General features: G+C 39.2%; 1 protein-coding gene across 3 annotated transcripts; it reads left to right on the plus strand.

Moving 5' to 3' along the window:
- Positions 1 to 1376: 1376 nt before the first annotated feature.
- LOC144989151 (uncharacterized) lies at positions 1377 to 17466 on the plus strand. 3 transcript variants are annotated; one of them, XM_078941299.1, is made up of 3 exons: positions 1469 to 1984; positions 14505 to 14942; positions 17411 to 17466. In XM_078941299.1, exons 1-3 carry the CDS (start codon positions 1837 to 1839, stop codon positions 17440 to 17442), a joined length of 618 nt encoding a protein of 205 aa, XP_078797425.1. In that variant the 5' UTR covers positions 1469 to 1836; the 3' UTR covers positions 17443 to 17466. The 3 variants fall into 3 exon arrangements, with proteins under 3 accessions (XP_078797422.1, XP_078797425.1, XP_078797428.1); XM_078941302.1 differs by having other exon boundaries at positions 14505 to 14924; XM_078941296.1 differs by having other exon boundaries at positions 1377 to 1984; positions 14505 to 17466.
- Positions 17467 to 17619: the final 153 nt, after the last annotated feature.

Below are 17619 nucleotides of genomic sequence, written 5' to 3' on the forward strand. Positions count from 1 at the left end.
AGAATGTGATCAGGTTTAGTTAGTCTCTGATAGGTTTTGTAGTCAAATGAGTCAATGAGTTCTATCACTAGAGGAGACATCACATGGTTCCTCATGGGAGGAGAGCACCGCCATCTTGGTGAGGTCAAGTTACTGCTGCAGTGAATGCATGTGAACACATTTTTTGCGTAATACCAGTTCATTGTTTGGGTTTCAACTGCCAAAATCAGAAAAATGAGTCCATGATGGAGGAAGGTATATCATTTCACAGGTACGTATTTTATTTTATTTTTTCTTTTAAGGCTGCAGGGGCTTCATTAATAGAACATATGTTGACATGCATGATGCTGCAGGGCTGTTATCAACATGCTGCATGATGTACATTTATTTTGCTGTCAATATAAATGCACATTTTATTTTGCTAAACCTGTATACAGCATACTAGGCTATTTTTACAGATTTATACATTTCTGACTAAGTGACTGAGTCAGGTTTCCAATGGACTCAGACTTCAGGAAAAAGTGGATCTTAGCTATCAAAAGAGTTAACCCAGATGGATCACTGTGGAACCAACTAGAAATACAGTCTGGCTGTTCAAAACATTTGTGGAAACAGATTTTGATAAGAGGCCAGATTGTTTTTTTAGGGTAAATCTATTGTTCACTTTTGGACTTCTTTTGATTATTATTATTATTATTATTATTATTATTATTATTATTATTATTATTATTATTATTATTATTATTATTATTATTATTATTATTATTATTATTATTATTTATGTTATTATTATTGTTAATGATAATAATAATATAATTATTTTTATTATTTTATTATTTATTGACTTATTATTTATTTATTATTTATTGTTTGTATTGACTTACTATTGATTTATTAATATTATTATTATTGACTTATTGTTGGGTTTTTCTAAATAATTAAAATTGCATGTCAAAGAGGTCTAAAACTTCTAAATATTTAGAAATTAATTTTAAAAATTCTTTCTTATAATTTTTTTGTTTTCAAGAAGTCCTGCAACAATGCATTTTCATTCAGGTTTGAGCTTTTAAGGCTGACTGTTTCACTTCTTTAACAGCAACAAATGATGTATCTATATGTACATTATATACATAAAATATAATACATTTATATACATGTATAAATATATTTAAATCTAAAAATATATATACAGTTTATAAAAACTACTTAGACACCACTAAAATCAATAGAAATCATTGTCATGTGGGCGTCGTCGACCTCACCAAGATGGCGTCGCGCTCCGCCACCGTCGGCCAGGCTTCTAAAGCGGGCGTGACTCCTCTAGTGATATAACTCATTGATCTTAACATTGGAATGAGACACAGTGTGATGACGTCACAACAGCTCTCAAAAAGCTTCCTCGATAGATTTTTTTCTATTTTGATTTTCTTTTCTTTATTATCTCCTGAATTAAAACTGTTTACAAATATTGGAAGCCCTTTTTAAAACTATATTGAAGTTCAGTTAAGCAGTTTCTACGTTTATTTTTCAATAAAGTTTCTCCACGTGACCCGGAAGTAAACAGCACGAGGCGCTAGCAGCGTTAGCTTGTTAGCAGGCTAGCAGCGTTAGCTTGTGTTGAGAGGTCGGTGGTGTTTAGTTGGGACGTTTGTTAGGTTTTTGGACAGAAAGGACGATACGTGGTTCGTGTGGGAACTCTCAGCATTTTCCAAAGTGTCGTAAATGAGTGAAGAAGTGTTGAACGGAAAGACAACGTGGATTGCTGTGATTGTGAGACTAGCAGATGATCGATCGGAGCTGCAGTGAAGAGGACGGCGGTGTTTGTGGGAGTTGGAGCTGAAGATCGGAGCAGGAACCATGTCTTCAGAACCTCAGGAAGGTTCTGTCAGAGAACAACTTTCTGCTGCTGAAGGAACCATCGTCCAGAACGAGGAGGAGCTCTGTCGTCAGCGCAGACTGCTGGATTATAGCAGCTGGAACCCGCAGCTGCAGCTCAACATAGTCGGTACGTGACTAAACATTTTAAGTTTTTTGGTTGCCCTTAATGTCACTGGAATGGATTGTTTTCGTCTCGTCCGGCCTTCGCAGATTCAGATGGTTCAGGACGTCCAGAAATGAAATGTGCAGAAATGAAAAGACACACAAGAGTCTACATGAATGTTCAAACCTTTTCCAAAAGGGGAGAGGTGGAGAAACACGACCTGTTAGTCTCTGTGTCTGTCCTCTCTCTGTCCTCAAGGCTAAAAGGCTTCTTTATTATTCAGTAAGGGAAGATGTAAACATACTAGATACGTCATTAGAATGGAGTGTTTGTGTCTAGTCTGCATTGCAGGTGTCGTGTCTCCATAAACACTCCAGTACAGAAAGAAAACAGAGACCACAAGTTAGAAACCCGGGACAGAAAAATAAACTTCCTGGTTGAATGAACGCCAAAAAGAAAAGGAAAAAAAACAGCTGCTACCCTTTTTTTAAGAAGACACACATGTGTCTTCTGCACCCCCTGCCGGTTCATCACCGCGGTATTTAAAAATCGCACACTGTCACAGTTCCAGCCATAAAGTGAAAGAGCATCAAGACAACTAAGCTGGCGTATTCAGGACCTGAGTGAGGAACCTTACAACCGCCCGGACGCATTTCTAACCGAGCGACCGCATTTTACAACTACCTGCAATCCAAACTGAGCGGTGATCCCGCCTGGTTCCTCTTTGCTCGCTCACCTGGGTTTGCTCAGGGGTGTCTTTGTCACTCTTTACAAGACTCGTCAGCATATTCGTGTTATAATGAATATTCTGTAGGAAAGACCGTCTTTATTTTAATTTGTTGTTTCAAATTTTAATAGAAATATGAATCATGATTAAAGTGATCAATAGTCATGAAGATACTGAAGCTACTGTCACCAAACCTTCTATACAGACTAATCATTACCTTATTGTCTGACTAAAATAAAGAATATGTCAATATTTCACTTGTTTATTTTTAGGAATTTTTCATATTAAAAAATGGATCAGATTTGGTCAAAAATCCTCAATAGCTCTGAAGATGCTAGAATTTTTTTGACATAATCTTTATTGTATTGGGAAGATACGGTCATGATTAGTCAGTACAGGAAGTTCTGTGTCAGTAACTACAACATCTTTAGAGCTAATTACAATGTGCTGTTTCAAATTCAGAGTCACATTTTATTCTGCACTTTTGAAGATGCAACAACAAGGTAAACTGACAGAACCATCACTGTCATGACAGAACAAACAGTAAACAAAATACCATACATTCAGAATAAAAAAAAAGTTTTTAGTAACAAAGTGATTACCGTAGTAACCTTTCTGTCATTTCACAGTTTCAAACAATACTTAAATGTATGTAAACATTAGGGGATGGAAATTCATGTTGGCAACACCAAATAATAATTTGAGATCACCCAGGTAGACGCAACGCTGCACGGATCACCTGGTGTGAGACATATATTTTTGTTTTTGCTCTAACATCACCTGTCAATCATCAAAAAAATATCACGAGAAAGGGGTGAGAGCAAGACCCCAACCTGAGCGAACGCAGCTGGAAATTTAGTACTGAACTGACTGAAAGCTGCCCTACAGACTACAAAACAATGCATTATGGGACATGTGTCCTGATGGGTTTTTGTAGTTCAGTGATCCATTAAAATAATTTAAAATACCTATTGATTAAAAAAAGGCTACATACATTACAAACATTCAAATCAATATAAAATATATAATATCACAGATCATACTGAAGGGAAGAGGCATATTAAAACGAAATTGAATGTCAAGGACTACAACTTCCTGTTTCCTTCAGTCTCGCTTTAGCTTCGCCTTCATGCCCACCCCCCGGGCCTGGTCACCCCAACGATCCAGGCGCGGAGCTGGTTCACCTCAGACACGTCTATCGTTGCATTTTCCCCACGTGTTTTAAGTGTGTCTAAGACTGAATCATGTTGTTGCTCGCATATGTTTAAAGTTCAAGCCCCCGCATGTCAGTGTGGGACATTTATGCTCCTCAGCTGACCATCTCCCGCGGGAGCAGTGTGCTGCTGTAACAGCCGTGCATGAGAACCATGGTTTGCTTCGTGAGTTTGAGACCCCTGCTGTACACTCTGGCACTGGTACACTAGCCAAAGGTCTGAAGAACGAATCGATAGTTCACTTATTCATAGCTCAGACGCACATATCAGGTTGTGATGATATTTGTCTCCGTTTCCTTCCCACAGATGTTCACGCGCTCAATTATCTCTAGGCCCCTCCCCCTCCACGCATTTAGCCACTTACAGTGAATTTGCCTATTCTTCTCACACGCAGTGGCCGCCTCACAGACGGGCATCACTCAATGAAACGCGAGTGTGTGTTCGCGTCTCATGAGTATGTGTGCGAGTGTGTGTGTCTGTCTGCGTGCGTGTGCGCTGGCGTCTCATTGATTATTTCATTGCTCATTGACGTGCCCCTTCCACGTTTAATGTATAAAAAATATGGAGGGTGGGGGAGCACATGTGCGACTGGATGTAAAATTCAGTGGCACACTCTCAAATTTTGGTCGCAGTCTGGAGCCCTGGCCTTTATTTTGTTGGGACACGACTGGAAACAAATCCACGTGATTGTTTGAACAGTTTCTAAGGACTGAGCGACATTTCTGCTTTAAGCTCACACACCGCCCCAAACAAAGCTGCTTTGTGTCTGCTGACGATCCGAGCTCTGCCCGGATACACACTTTTAGACCCGGTTCTCCTGAGTTTGGTAGCTTGTTCACCTAGAGCTGTGAGACGGATCACAGTCCTAAGTCTCCAACACATAGCGCACACGTAACAAAGCTTCTTCCCTATCCCTCAAACACAAAGCTGTAAGTCCGTGCTCCACCGGTCCACTTGACTAGTTAAGTGCAGGAGCAGACTACTTCTTTTCTATTTTGCTTATTTGTTTTGTTAAAGTCACTTCCCTCAGTTTATACTGGATCCTCGCGGATGAGTCATTAGGTGGGTAATAAAATAAAGTAAAAAGGTAAAATAACAAATAATAATTGTATAACAATTATAATAACAAATAATTACCACACCCCCCAGACGATTTCATGGTCCATCCCGATGGTTTACTGCAAACATCGTCAACTGCCAATTTAAGGGACATTGCCCAACCCTATGGCTAATGCACTTAGGATTGGCTAAAATGCTATCGGTAAAGCGGACCAAAGTTCTGCAGAACCTCTAAGCAATAGATTCTAGTTGAGTGATCTGATGGATCAGAGGGATGTGTGCAACATTCTGAAATAAGGCCGACATCGTGGTGATCAGCGTTACCAGTTTACTTCTGCGTGTGAGAAAGCGTGGCAGCACAACGGTGCAGGGCAGACTGTGATGTCAAAAAAAGCATCTTTGTCACATTAAAGCAGCTTTCCCTCTCCAACGCAATGCTGCGTTTTTGTCCTTCACAGTAAAGAGGCAGCGTCCTCGCTCCTGTCCCTCAGGTTAATCTGCCGTCTCTGTTTGGTGCAGTGCGATTCATGTATTGTCCCTCTTTCCCTCTCCCCTCCTGGGGAGTGGGAGTGCTTCCAGACTCCAGTTAGCTCATCCGTGCTCCAGTTCCTGACCGAGTACCTCATCTCTGCTCCTGCTCCTTCACCTGGCTGTGGTTCCTGTCTCCGGCTCGACTCGCGCCTTTGACTGTCCCGATAACCACGGCTGGATGAAGCTCGTCTGCTGGACTTTTATATATGTAGTTGTAGATTTAGATAAGTTAATTCTTCTCTAAGAGTTCTGGTAAATCGCCTGTCCGTCCTGGGGGAGGATCCCTCCTTCATGTGGGCACCCCTGAGGTTTCTTCGTTTTTTCCGGAATCCGGTTTTTTTGGGAGTTTTTCCTTACCGCGAAGGGGGGTCTAAGGGCAGGGATGCCAGTATAGCTTAGTCAGTTTGTTAGTTCATTTTAGTATTTTTCTATTGAACTCTTTGTATTCATGATCCTTTTGAGTTCATGTTTTACTTCGAAGCCCATCGAGACGACTGTTGTTGTGATTTTGGGCTATACAAATAAAAATTGAATTGAATTGAATTTCCCTCATTTTGTCGTGCTGCCTCATTATCACACTTTACTGTTTCTGGATAGAATCATTGCTTTCAGGCTCCTGAACCGTTTCAAAGTACTGGAGAAGGCAGGAAGGCAGAAGCTCCATTGGCCAATGTTGTAATAAACAGCATTTTATTTCCCCAATAGAAACTAATTGGTTAAGGCAGTATTTTTCTTTTTCGAGCCAGGGCACACTTCATCCTAGACAAAAATCTCGCGGCACACCAGCATCCAAAAATGAAAAAAGGAGAAGCTCTGTAGTCTGTATTGATGGACAGTCCCTCTGCAGTCTCACATGCATTTTTGTGATAATTGTGGCAGAAAAAGGAGCTGGATGTTGCAGCTGTTTTTTTCTAAAAGATGTAATAAAAGTTAAGTTAGTTTTCTGTAATAATTTTTAACTAAATTATTTGAAATTTTACGTTGGTAGTTGTTTTTCCCTTAAGTTTATTAACATGCAGTTTTATGTAACCTCACAAAATATATATATATTCTTTCTAAATAATTATTCAATTTTTCAATGTTGCTGCAAAGCCAACTGTAATTTTTCAACAATTAAATGATCTCAATATCTTTGATAAATTTACACAAAAAACTAATATTTTTATGTTTTCTGTAGCTCCACAAAAAGTGAACATGTTGAAGTTTTATTAGTTTTCTCTTGTCTTAATCAAAGATGAAGTCTGTGAAAACTTTAACAAAAATGTTATATGTCTTTTGAAATGATTAAATTGTTTCAATTTAGTTCAATTGTTTCTGTTGGCCACTTCACCTTAATCCTGTTTCTCAAATGTTTTTATTATTTCTATTTAAGCTTATCTTTTCAAAAGTGACTGACGTCTGAAAGCAAATTCCTCCTTCAATCCACACGTTGTTAGAAAAGTATCTCAGTTAGAAAGATGACTTGGACCAAACTATGGGATGTTTGGCTGTTAAGAAACACAGACCTTAAAGGAGAACTAAACTGTTGACCTCTGATTTCTAGGGGTGTGACAAAGTATCGATATGGTGATATATCGCAGTATTTAGTCCTGTGATTGATTCTCGATACGTCTTCATCAAGTATCGACCTTTTATTTACGTGTAAAGACCCTCTAAAACGTCATATTAAGCATTATTTGGCAAGACAATTCTTCTGAGGGTAGATAGGGAGCACTCGAGAGATTGGGTGTTGTGGGCGGACGAAGAAGAATACACATTCAAACAAATATGGTGAAGGAGGAAAACAAGGAGAACAGCTAGAGCAGCAACTTAGAAGACGCGCCGCCAGCATTAAAGCTGCATCACCCGGAGTTGGGTGACAAAGACGTGGCTGTTGCTGCCTGAAGTCGACGCAGCCCGGCGCAGATTTTTCCAGGCGAAGCTACCATTGTCTTCTGTGAGAGCAGGGACACAAACGGAAAACGGGCTCCGCCCCCCTGCAGCGAGGTGGAGAACGAGGGATTTCGTTTTTTATTGAATGCATTAGAGCAACGCTTTAACATTTCCTTAAAAAAAGAAAAGTATTTAAAAAAAAAAAGTAAAAAAAAGTATTTTATGAGTTTTCTTATTCCTAACTAGTCAGTGTTTTATCAGGACCTGTTTGGATGAACACAGAACTGATATCCTGGAGATGGAAAATGTTTTCAGATTTGGGTCATTTCCCACGGCACACCTGACTATGTCCTGCAACACACCAGTTGAAAAACACTAGGTTACGGCACATTCATTCTTTGCTTTTTCTTATACTGAAATATATTTTGTTGTGCAAATCATACAGTTTTGACTGTTCCGTTTCTATATTTTTAGCTACCAAAATAAAAGCACTATTAATTTGTTTGGGTAAAAGCAGCTGATATAGGAGATACAGTTGCAGTGCTTAACATTAAGATCATTAAATAAACTGAATTTGACCATTTTATTACAATGAAAGACATGTTGAAATTCAAGGAGAGTTTTTTCAAAGTCATATTTAAAAGAAAAGAAAAAAGAAAGAAAATATGTTTAGGTAAAATATTAGGATATGTATTGCGTCACCAGACTCTTGCCAATACACCCCCCTACAAAATAATTAGATGCTTGCTGTCACATTTAAGGTTTATCAGAAGAGTTATTGAGGCCAGAAGTCAGAATCTGTGAAGATCTTTCAAACCTAACCAAACTGCAGCTGCTCTATTCCAGTGTTCCTCCACGTAGCTGATAGCTGCAGTTTAAACTCTGCTTCCTAATCGTGTCTCTATGCATTTCCAGGGTTTTCAAGACAGTTGTTCTGCATTATGCACATATCTACACCTTTTACTATGGTGGTGGGGGGGTTCTCCTTTCATGTTCTTACCTCTCTCCGTACCGTTCTCATGATGTTCTCTCCTAGGTCCTCTTTACTGAAGTCGCACCACAACACATTAGGGCTGCTCCGTACATTTAGGAGAATGTAAGACTTTTATGTTCACCTTATGGTTGTGATAGTACTCTACATAGAAAATATGATAAAAGACAAAGAGCCTCTTGTTAGCCCCCCCTCCTCTGAAAAATGAAAGCTCCGCCCCGCTGCCTCGGCGGATTTGACCAGCAAATATCGGCCAATAAGATCAACCAGAAAAATTAATGCCCCCAAGTGACAAACACACTCCTGAATTCTGCCCCCCCAAGGGACAGAAAACCCCCCATTAACACATAAACCCAAGCAGGCCCGCAAAGGGGAAGTGAGGCGCAGGATCACCGCTCAGTGAGGATTGCAGGCGTGCAGTAGTATAATGTGGGTCGCTCAGTTAGAATGGCTCCTGGGCGGTTGTAAGGTTCACTCACTCACTTCCTGAATACACCTGCTCAGTCGTCTTTGTGCTCATTCAATTAATGGCAGCGATGAAATGCCATATGATGTCATTTTACGTGATCACTAATTTTAATCTTGAATAAAAAGCAAAACAATACAATGTTTTTGACCCAAATTAAAGATGAGAGTTTTTAGTATCAGAACTTTCTCATTAATGTCCAATCCGAGAAAGGGACGCATCATAGCAGAGGTAGTCAAATGAACTACATAATTAAAGTCTAATAAAGAAAAGTTACACAGATGTTTTGAGGCAGAGTAAACACTGAAATCTTCAGCACGACATATAATGTTTATAGAATGATTAAGCTTAAAAAAACAGAAAAAACTGACAGCAGAGCAAATATCAAATACAAACATCCTGGTGGCAGACAGAATTTTCATTAATAAAAGCTGTAGCACATGATCAAGTCTGAAAAAATGAAAACAATGTCTAGAAATACCATCCAGTTTCAGGTCTGACTCCTCCCCATGAGGACATGTATACATCACTTTTACCAGCTAATTCAGAAACGACAAAGCCTCTTGGATAAGAGGTGAAACGTCTTCTAACTTTAAAAACTAAGTCCAGATGGCAGCCCCTAAACCTGCTACTATGATGGAATCAACCTGGATGAATGAGAGTTTTCATAGAAATGTTAAACTAAAGGGTAAAAATACAATGAAAGTCATGATTACATTTATTTAAAAGAAATGAAACAAATAATAAAGCAGTTATTTAAATAAAAATACCAAGGCAAGGCAAGTTTATTTGTATAGCACAATTCGTACACAAAGTAATTCAAGGTGCTTCACAAAACAGAAAAATGCATTAAAATCAAAATACATCATAGAAATAATCAACGTAAAATTTACTTTAAAAGAAAAGATAAAATTAGAAAATTGGTTTAAAAATAAAGGAAGGAAAGGAAAGAAAAGTGCAGATGGGACATTTCAGTCATATACACGGCTAAACAGAAATGTTTTAAGTCTAGATTTGAACATGAACACAGAAGAGGCCTGTCTTACGCCTTCAGGGAGGCTGTTCCAGATTTTAGCTGCAGAATATTGAAACGCTGATTCCCCTTGTTTAGTTCTGACTCTGGGAATCAACAGGAGGCCGGTCCCTGAGGTCCTCAGAGTACGGGATGGTTCATATGGCACTAACATGTCAGAGATGTACTTTGGTGCACGGCCATGGAGAGACTTGTACACAAGCAGAGCTGCTTTGAAGTCTATTCTTTGAGGTACAGGGAGCCAGTGCAAAGACGAGCACAGGACTAATGTGATCATACTTCCTGGTTTTGGTCAGGACTCGAGCAGCAGCATTCTGGATGTACTGAAGCTGTTTTACAGCTCGTTTGGAGAGGCCACATTCTAAAATTATTTCATCAAGCTACATCTGCTATTGTATGTTTGTGGGCATTGGCTGCAGCCAATCAGCTTACTTATTTAAAGGACGACAGTGGCTCAGGTGGTTGAGCGGGTCGTCCAATGATCAAAGGGTCGGTGGTTCGATCCCCGCTCCCACCAGCCAAATGTCATTGTGTCCTTGGGCAAGACACTTCACCCTCCTTGCCTCCAGTGTGGCCTCTATCTCTAGCTATCTGGGTGGTGGATGTGATTGTCCTCTATCTATACTATACTGTGTACGGCAGGGGTGGGCAAACTACGGCCCGTGGGCTGGATCCGGCCCACCTCAATCTTTGGTCCGTCCCGCTGAACAATATCAGAGAGTTTTTTACAGTTATACAGTTTTTTTTTTAAAATCTGGTCACATAATCAAGACGTGACATTTTATTCCACCTTCTGCAGTCTGTGTTTTACCTGGAAACCTCTAAGAAATCTCTGTCAAATAGACCAGAAGACGGTCTTCCCTTTCTACGTCGCATTTCATCTTTCCCGGTTTAGCTCATTATTTCTGAGCGATCATGCTGCCTTTTTTAAACAGCGCACCCTGTTCTGTGTCCTGATTGGCTGGAGACCTTGTCAATCAATCTCCCCAGTCCGTGCCGCGACTCCTGTAAAGAAACGCGCAGCTCTCAGATCTACAGAAATCGCGATCAGATCTTTGTTTTCATTCTAAGATCCTGGACCTAATTTCTTTGAAGGTTTAAGAATTTAAACAAGAGAAAAGGAGAAAATGTTCATGTCCGTCAGAGAAAAGTGTATTGATGCAGTGAGGAGTTTTACTGCCATAAATTTAAAACATCTGGAATCATTCTCTGTGGATTTCACCGATCACGGTTATTTTTAGAACGTAACTCCTGCAATAAACGAGGGAACTCTGTTCAGGTGAAAAGGTAACACAGATATATGTGTAGCTGCAGCAAGAGAGAGACATACATTTGCTTTTTCAGTATTAGTGGATGATAAACAGACGTGCAGCTGCGCAAACTGTGAGACGTATGATGAGCTCAAAGTCTCTGCAGAATTATGACGGGAGAGGATCCATTATTTATTATTTTTTTTAAAGGGATCAGTATATTTTCCTGAATTTTTGTCTTTGAAAATCATAGAGAGTGTTGTTTGGTCATTGTTTTATTTCATAAATAACGTTATTTATTTTCTTAAAAGGATCATGAATGAAACTTTATTCATACAACCTTTTACAAAAGGGCTTCACAATAAAAGAGATCTACAATGGGAACAAAAGTTTTAAACTAAAAACTCTAGAATATTCTGTTTTAGAATATAATTTTCAATCCAAATGTTTTCATCTACAGTCCATGTTCTATCATTTTCACTCCACACATCTTCTCCTGGTCCGGCCCTTCTATCCAATTTTAGAACCCAATGTGGCCCGCCAGTTAAAATAATTGCCCCCCCCTGGTGTAGGGGATCTACTACTGCTGCTTCGGTGGGGCTCTTGGTGTAGGAATGACCGGGCTCTCTCTCCTTTATTTTTTACACTCCATCATCAACAGAACAGAACAGAATAAGGCAGAAACAGAACAGAAACACCCACTGGAGCTCAGGTGTAAGATCACATTTGCACAAATAGTGTGCGTGACTGAAATGCTTTGTGTGTGTGTTTGTATGCATAAGTATGTTCTTATTAAAAATATAATCAATCTCACTAAAGTCTAGCCTAAATTAATAAAGTGCTTCATTCAAATATACTCCTTGTGTGTCAGAAGAGTCATAACCACATGTAACAGTAAAATATGTCCAACACAAGAGGTCTTCAGCTCTCATGTGTTTGGTCAGCTGCTGGACAGGAAGTTGGGGAAAAAATGGTTTCAAAATGAGAAAATCAAGTCGATATTGGAAAATACCATTTGGATTAGGGTTGGGCGATGTCCCTTAAATTGGCCGTTGACGATGTTTGCTGTCAACCATCGGGATGGACAATGATATTGTCAGGGGGGGGGGGGGGGGGTGTATTTTTTTTACATTTTTCGTTCTTATATAACTGCTATTCGTTATTTTGCTTTTTTCATTTTACTTCCCAACTAATGACTCATCCGCGATGATCCAGTATAAACTGAGGGAAGTGACTTCAACAAAAAAAGTAACAAACAAAATAGAAAAGAAGTAGTCCGCTCCCGCACTTAAGTAGTGAAGTGGACCGGCGGAGTGCAGACTTACAGCTTTGTGTTTGATGGGAAGGGGGGGGGGACATGAGCGGTATATGTGGGAGATTTAAGACTGCGATCCGTCCCACAGCTCTAGGGGTACAAGCAACCGAACTCAGAACCGGGTCTAAAAGTGTGTCTGAGCACAGCTCGGATCGTCAGCACACACACAGCGGTTTGAGCTTCAAAGCAGAAATGTGGCTCAGTCCTTAGAAAACATTCAAACAATCACGCGGATTTGTGTTTCCAGTCGTGTCCCGACTAAATAAAGGCTGATGTTATTCTTACATGTTTAACGTGCAGCGCCACCCAAAGCTAATGTTGTTAGCCCGTGTTAGCATACTGCTAATCCTGGCTTCTTTCAGAAAAAGCACTGACCACACGGATTAAAATTCAAATGATGAGCGAACAGGTGTTTCATAATAACCGTAACATTATTAAAAGTAGGGCTGAAACGATTCCTCGAATTACTCGAGTTACTCGATTACAAAAATTACTCGAGGCAAGATTCACTTAGATTCACCTCTTATGATTTCAGACCCGCGACAAACTATCAGCTGCTTCCCAATCCTTAATAATAATTAATGACTCATGATAGTTGTCCTCCGTAAAATTAATATAATTTATTGGGTTTACTGGATTTAAAGAAAAATAGATAAATAGAAAGGAGTCTGCATCAAAGTGAATTTGTTTCCATCATTTCACTTAACCTAACTTAACTCTGGTGTTTGACAGACAGAAAAGTCTATTGTGGAAAATGGACAAAAGATCAAAGGAAACATCACGCTCATAAAGAATACAAATCATTAGATTAAATAATTAAATAAACACCCTTTCTGGAACATTCTCATGTATACAAAGTAAAATGTTTTGTTAAAAAAAACTGTTGTTGCATAGTGAGGAAATAAAACACTTTATGTTCTTAATTTGTTAAACTTTTGGACTTGGAAATAAATACCTCTGTTGAGAAATAAAAGCCAAATGCTTGTTCATTTTACAACCACATCATTTTTGTTATGCATTATTTGTTTTGGTTGTTCAAAAACACACACAAATCGTTTTATCCGATTACTCGATTAATCGATCGATTAAGTGCTAGATTAATCGATTACAAAAAGAATCGATAGCTGCAGCCCTAATTAAAAGCACGTTTAGAAGATCATCTCGTATTTTACCGAGCTGACATGTCAATATATATAGCCGCTCGGCGCTGTTTAACATTGTTTTGTATTGAATTGTTACATTCAATAAAGTTTGAAAAAAAAAGCCACTCGGCGGAATTTATATCCTTCCGGTTTTCAAACCCTACCGCGCATGTGCGAATGATTTATTCCGACGGAAAGTGTGACCTTAGTGAACGTTTTTATATTCTGAAAACATTTTTCTGGGCCCATGTACACGGTTGGATTCTAATCCGACCATTGATTTGTACATGTAACCGCGGCTTATGGTGTTGACTCGCAACGTGGCGGGGGCGGGTGGCATCACGATGGTGGTCTCTCCATCGGGATGTCAGTCACCCATCACGATGGACGATGATATCGTCCATCGGCACAACCCTAATTTGGATTGAGACACGGTGAGTGAAAGAAGGCGTCTTTGTCAAGAAAGATAAACCTTCTCTTAATAAGAGGTGGTCTCAGGTTTAAATCAGTCCCAGATAAACAAACCGAACCAGTTTTACTTCCAGGTCTTTAGAAGTCCTTTGTTCTCAGCTAGAGTTGGAGAGACAGGGGCTACACTCCCCAACCTGGCCATCTCTTTCAGCTGTTAATGTCATTTAGTTTAGGTAAAAGGCTATCAAGTTTTTCCAGTTTCAAGTTTGACTCCACTCCCAAGAGCACTTATAAACCTGCTTTTTCACCAGCTAATCCACAATTGACAATTTGGATAAAAGGTGAAATGTTTTCAATTTTAAGAATGATAATGTCCAGATGGCATTTTTTAAACCTACTACTGTGATGGAAACAAACTGTATGAATGAGAGTCTTCACAGACAATTGGTGTTTTAAGATAAGCAGTTAAGTGTTTATTAACCACACACAAAGTCCTCAAAACATAAAAAGTGTATCTGTTTGTTTTTCTGCAGTCCTCCCCCAGGATTGGGTGACTGAAGATCTCTGCAACCGACAAAGGAACTTCAGAGTTGAACTGGAGAAACCGGACCCTCCGCATTATAAAGAGGAACCGGAGGATCCAGAACCATCACAGATTAAAGAGGAACCAGGGGAACTCTGCATCAATCAGGATGAAGATCACCTTGATCTGAAGCAGGAGACTGATACCTTGATGGAGATTCCTACCTATGAGGAAGATGAGAACAGTGAAGCAGATCTAAACAATCAGCAGAGCTTTAATGTAACTGATAGTCAGGATGAAGAAGGAAACCAACATGAAGAACCAACATCAACTACAGATGAAGAGACAGAATCAACATCAACTACAGATGGAGAGTCAGACCCACATAACAGAGATCAGATGAAGGGAAGAGACAGACATCATGTCCAAAGTGTGTACAGCTCTCACAGTGAGTGTGACTCTGATGGTAGTAGAAAGGATGATTTGGTTAAGAAACACAAAGAATCTTCAAAACAGAAAAAACTTTCCTCCTTCAAGTCTGGCGAAAACTCAAGAATCGCTAACAAACCATTTAATGTAGGAACTCGATCAGGTCAGGTCAAGATCAAGTCCCTTTCTTGTAAAGAATGTAATAAAGGTTTTAGTGATTCATCTCATCTCCGAAGACACATGAGAACTCATAGAGGAGAGAAGCGATTTTCATGTAAAGAATGTGACGTTAGTTTTAGTCAAAGATGTAATCTGAAAACACACATGAGAACTCACACAGGAGAGAAGCCTTTTTCTTGTAAAGAATGTAAAAAATGTTTTAGTCGTGTATCTCATCTCAAGAGCCACATGAGAACTCATACAGGAGAGAAGCCTTTTACTTGTAAAGAATGTCGAAAAGGTTTTAGTGAATCATCTAGTCTCAAAAATCACATGAGAATTCACACAGGAGAATGGCCTTTTTCTTGTAAAGAATGTGCTAAACCTTTTAGTCAATTATCTGAGCTCCAAAAACACATGAGAACTCATACAGGAGAAAAGCCTTATTCTTGTAAAGAATGTGACAAAAGTTTTAATCGTACATCTCATCTTAAGAGACACATGAGAACTCACACAGGAGAGAAGCCTTTTTCTTGCAAAGAATGTGATAAAAGTTTTAGTCAATTACCTCATCTCCAAAAACACATGAGAACTCACACAGGAGAGAAGCCTTATTCTTGTAAAGAATGTAAAAAAAGTTTTAGTAATGTATCTAATCTTAAAACACACACGAGAATTCATACAGGAGAAAAGCCTTTTTCTTGTATAGAATGCAAAAAATGTTTTAGTGATTCATCTAGTCTCAAAAAACACATGAGAACTCACATGAGAGTAAAACATTTTTTTCAATTTTAAAACATTTTAACATAGGATTTATTAAAAACTTTAAACTCAGAAAAACTTGACACTGGAACACAAGGTTTACATGAGAAGAGGGAAAGATTTGGAAAAAGTACACATTTTCTTCAGAAACTAGCATTTTATTAAAAATTATGATTTTTAGATTGAAATATTTTAAGCCTTGGTTTTATGTTGCCAAATACGTATGGGATATACCGCTTATGTACCTTCTTTAAAAGCCAAAAGTACTTAATATTCAGTCCCATTCACTCCCACACACCCATTCACACACTGATGGCAGCTGTGCTGTCTCACACTGGCACCAACCTATAACCACCAGGATCAATGTGGGGTTCAGTTTTGTTCAATGACACATGGACGGGCAAAATGGTAATTGTACCTGTGATATTCTGATCAGAGGTCGACCACTCTACCTCTGCAGCACAACCGATCACTTTGGTTTCTGTATTTCAGAAAATTTGAATATTTTCACTTATTTGTATATTTTTTTGGGGGGCTGCACGGTGGCGCAGTGGTTAGCGCTCTTGCCTCACAGCAAGAAGGCCTCCGGTTCAAGTCCCGGCTGGGGGGGACATGAAAAACTACATCAACGGGGGACCTTTCTGTGTGGAGTTTGCATGTTCTCCCCGTGCATGCGTGGGTTCTCTCCGGGGTCTCCGGCTTCCTCCCACCGTCCAAAAAACATGCTACATAGGTTAATTGGTAACTCTAAATTGTCCATAGCTGTGAGTGTGAGAGTGAATGGGTGTGTGTTTGTGGACATTCTACCCTGTGACAGACTGGCGACCTGTCCAGGTTGTCCCCTGCCTTCGCCCACAAGTGGCCGGGATAGCAGCCCCGTGACCCCGAAAGGGAAAAGCGGTTAAGAAAATGAATGAATGTATATTTTGGTTAATTTTTGTTTTTAATGTTTGAAACTCTTGGGATCAAACTCTAATCTGCTCATATACTCCAAAGCAGCCCGATTTTTCATTACATGAACACAGAACCACTGACTGTTGCCCCTTTAAGCAACAATTATCAAACCATTAAAAAAAAAAGAACCAATATGTTTAAATCTGTGTAAAGATACTAGACAATAAGAGCTTTGCTGCTTTCATTGACAAAAATAAAAAAAAAAATTCCACACTAGGAATTCTTTCAGATGTATCCACTAATAGAAATGTATTGTTTTGTATTATTAGAGTTAAATCTTGAAAGGATTCAATGTGATTGTAGTTTAAGCTGAGATGATAAGTATGTTGTTCATGTGTGTTACCATGACAACACTAGAAAGATTTTGTAGATGTCTTTAATTCTGACACTTTTTATGTAATCAGTGAACATTTGATTATTATTTTACTTAAAAAGTAGAACCCGCATTTTATATTTTGTTAAACCAAGTCAAGTGAGGAAAATATTTTCCTAAAAAATGTCAGAAGGAAGTTTTCAGGCAGATAAAGAACCAGACTGGTGCTTGTGTGTTTCATGTGATTCATGTTTTCTAGTAGACATTAGAACTGTTCCTCTGTTCTCTTTCGTTCTCAGTGTTCTGTTCCAGTCTTATCTCTTATCTGTGAGGAATAAAGTGGACGTGAACATCAGTCAGAAGTGTGGAGTCTTTCCCACAGTGTGGGTTTCTGCTGTTTGTTGCTTCTCTGCTGGTTCCTAACCTGGACTCTGTTCAAAAATAGCAGAGTATGTGACGTTACCCGGGTAAGTTCAAGGGTAAATTAAAGCTGCAAGCGGCGTTGTAT

Source organism: Oryzias latipes, chromosome 2 (genome assembly GCF_053564925.1).
Source record: "Oryzias latipes strain Hd-rR chromosome 2, Olatipes_Hd-rR_3.1".
In the NCBI taxonomy this organism is placed as follows: domain Eukaryota; kingdom Metazoa; phylum Chordata; class Actinopteri; order Beloniformes; family Adrianichthyidae; genus Oryzias; species Oryzias latipes.

Bases quoted from the DNA above. Each gene is read 5' to 3' on its own strand.
- LOC144989151 (XM_078941296.1), top strand. From the start codon at position 1,837: ATGTCTTCAGAACCTCAGGAAGGTTCTGTCAGAGAACAACTTTCTGCT. The intron at 1,985-14,504 runs GTACGTGACTAA...GTTTTTCTGCAG, and splicing joins GCTGCAGCTCAACATAGTCG to TCCTCCCCCAGGATTGGGTG.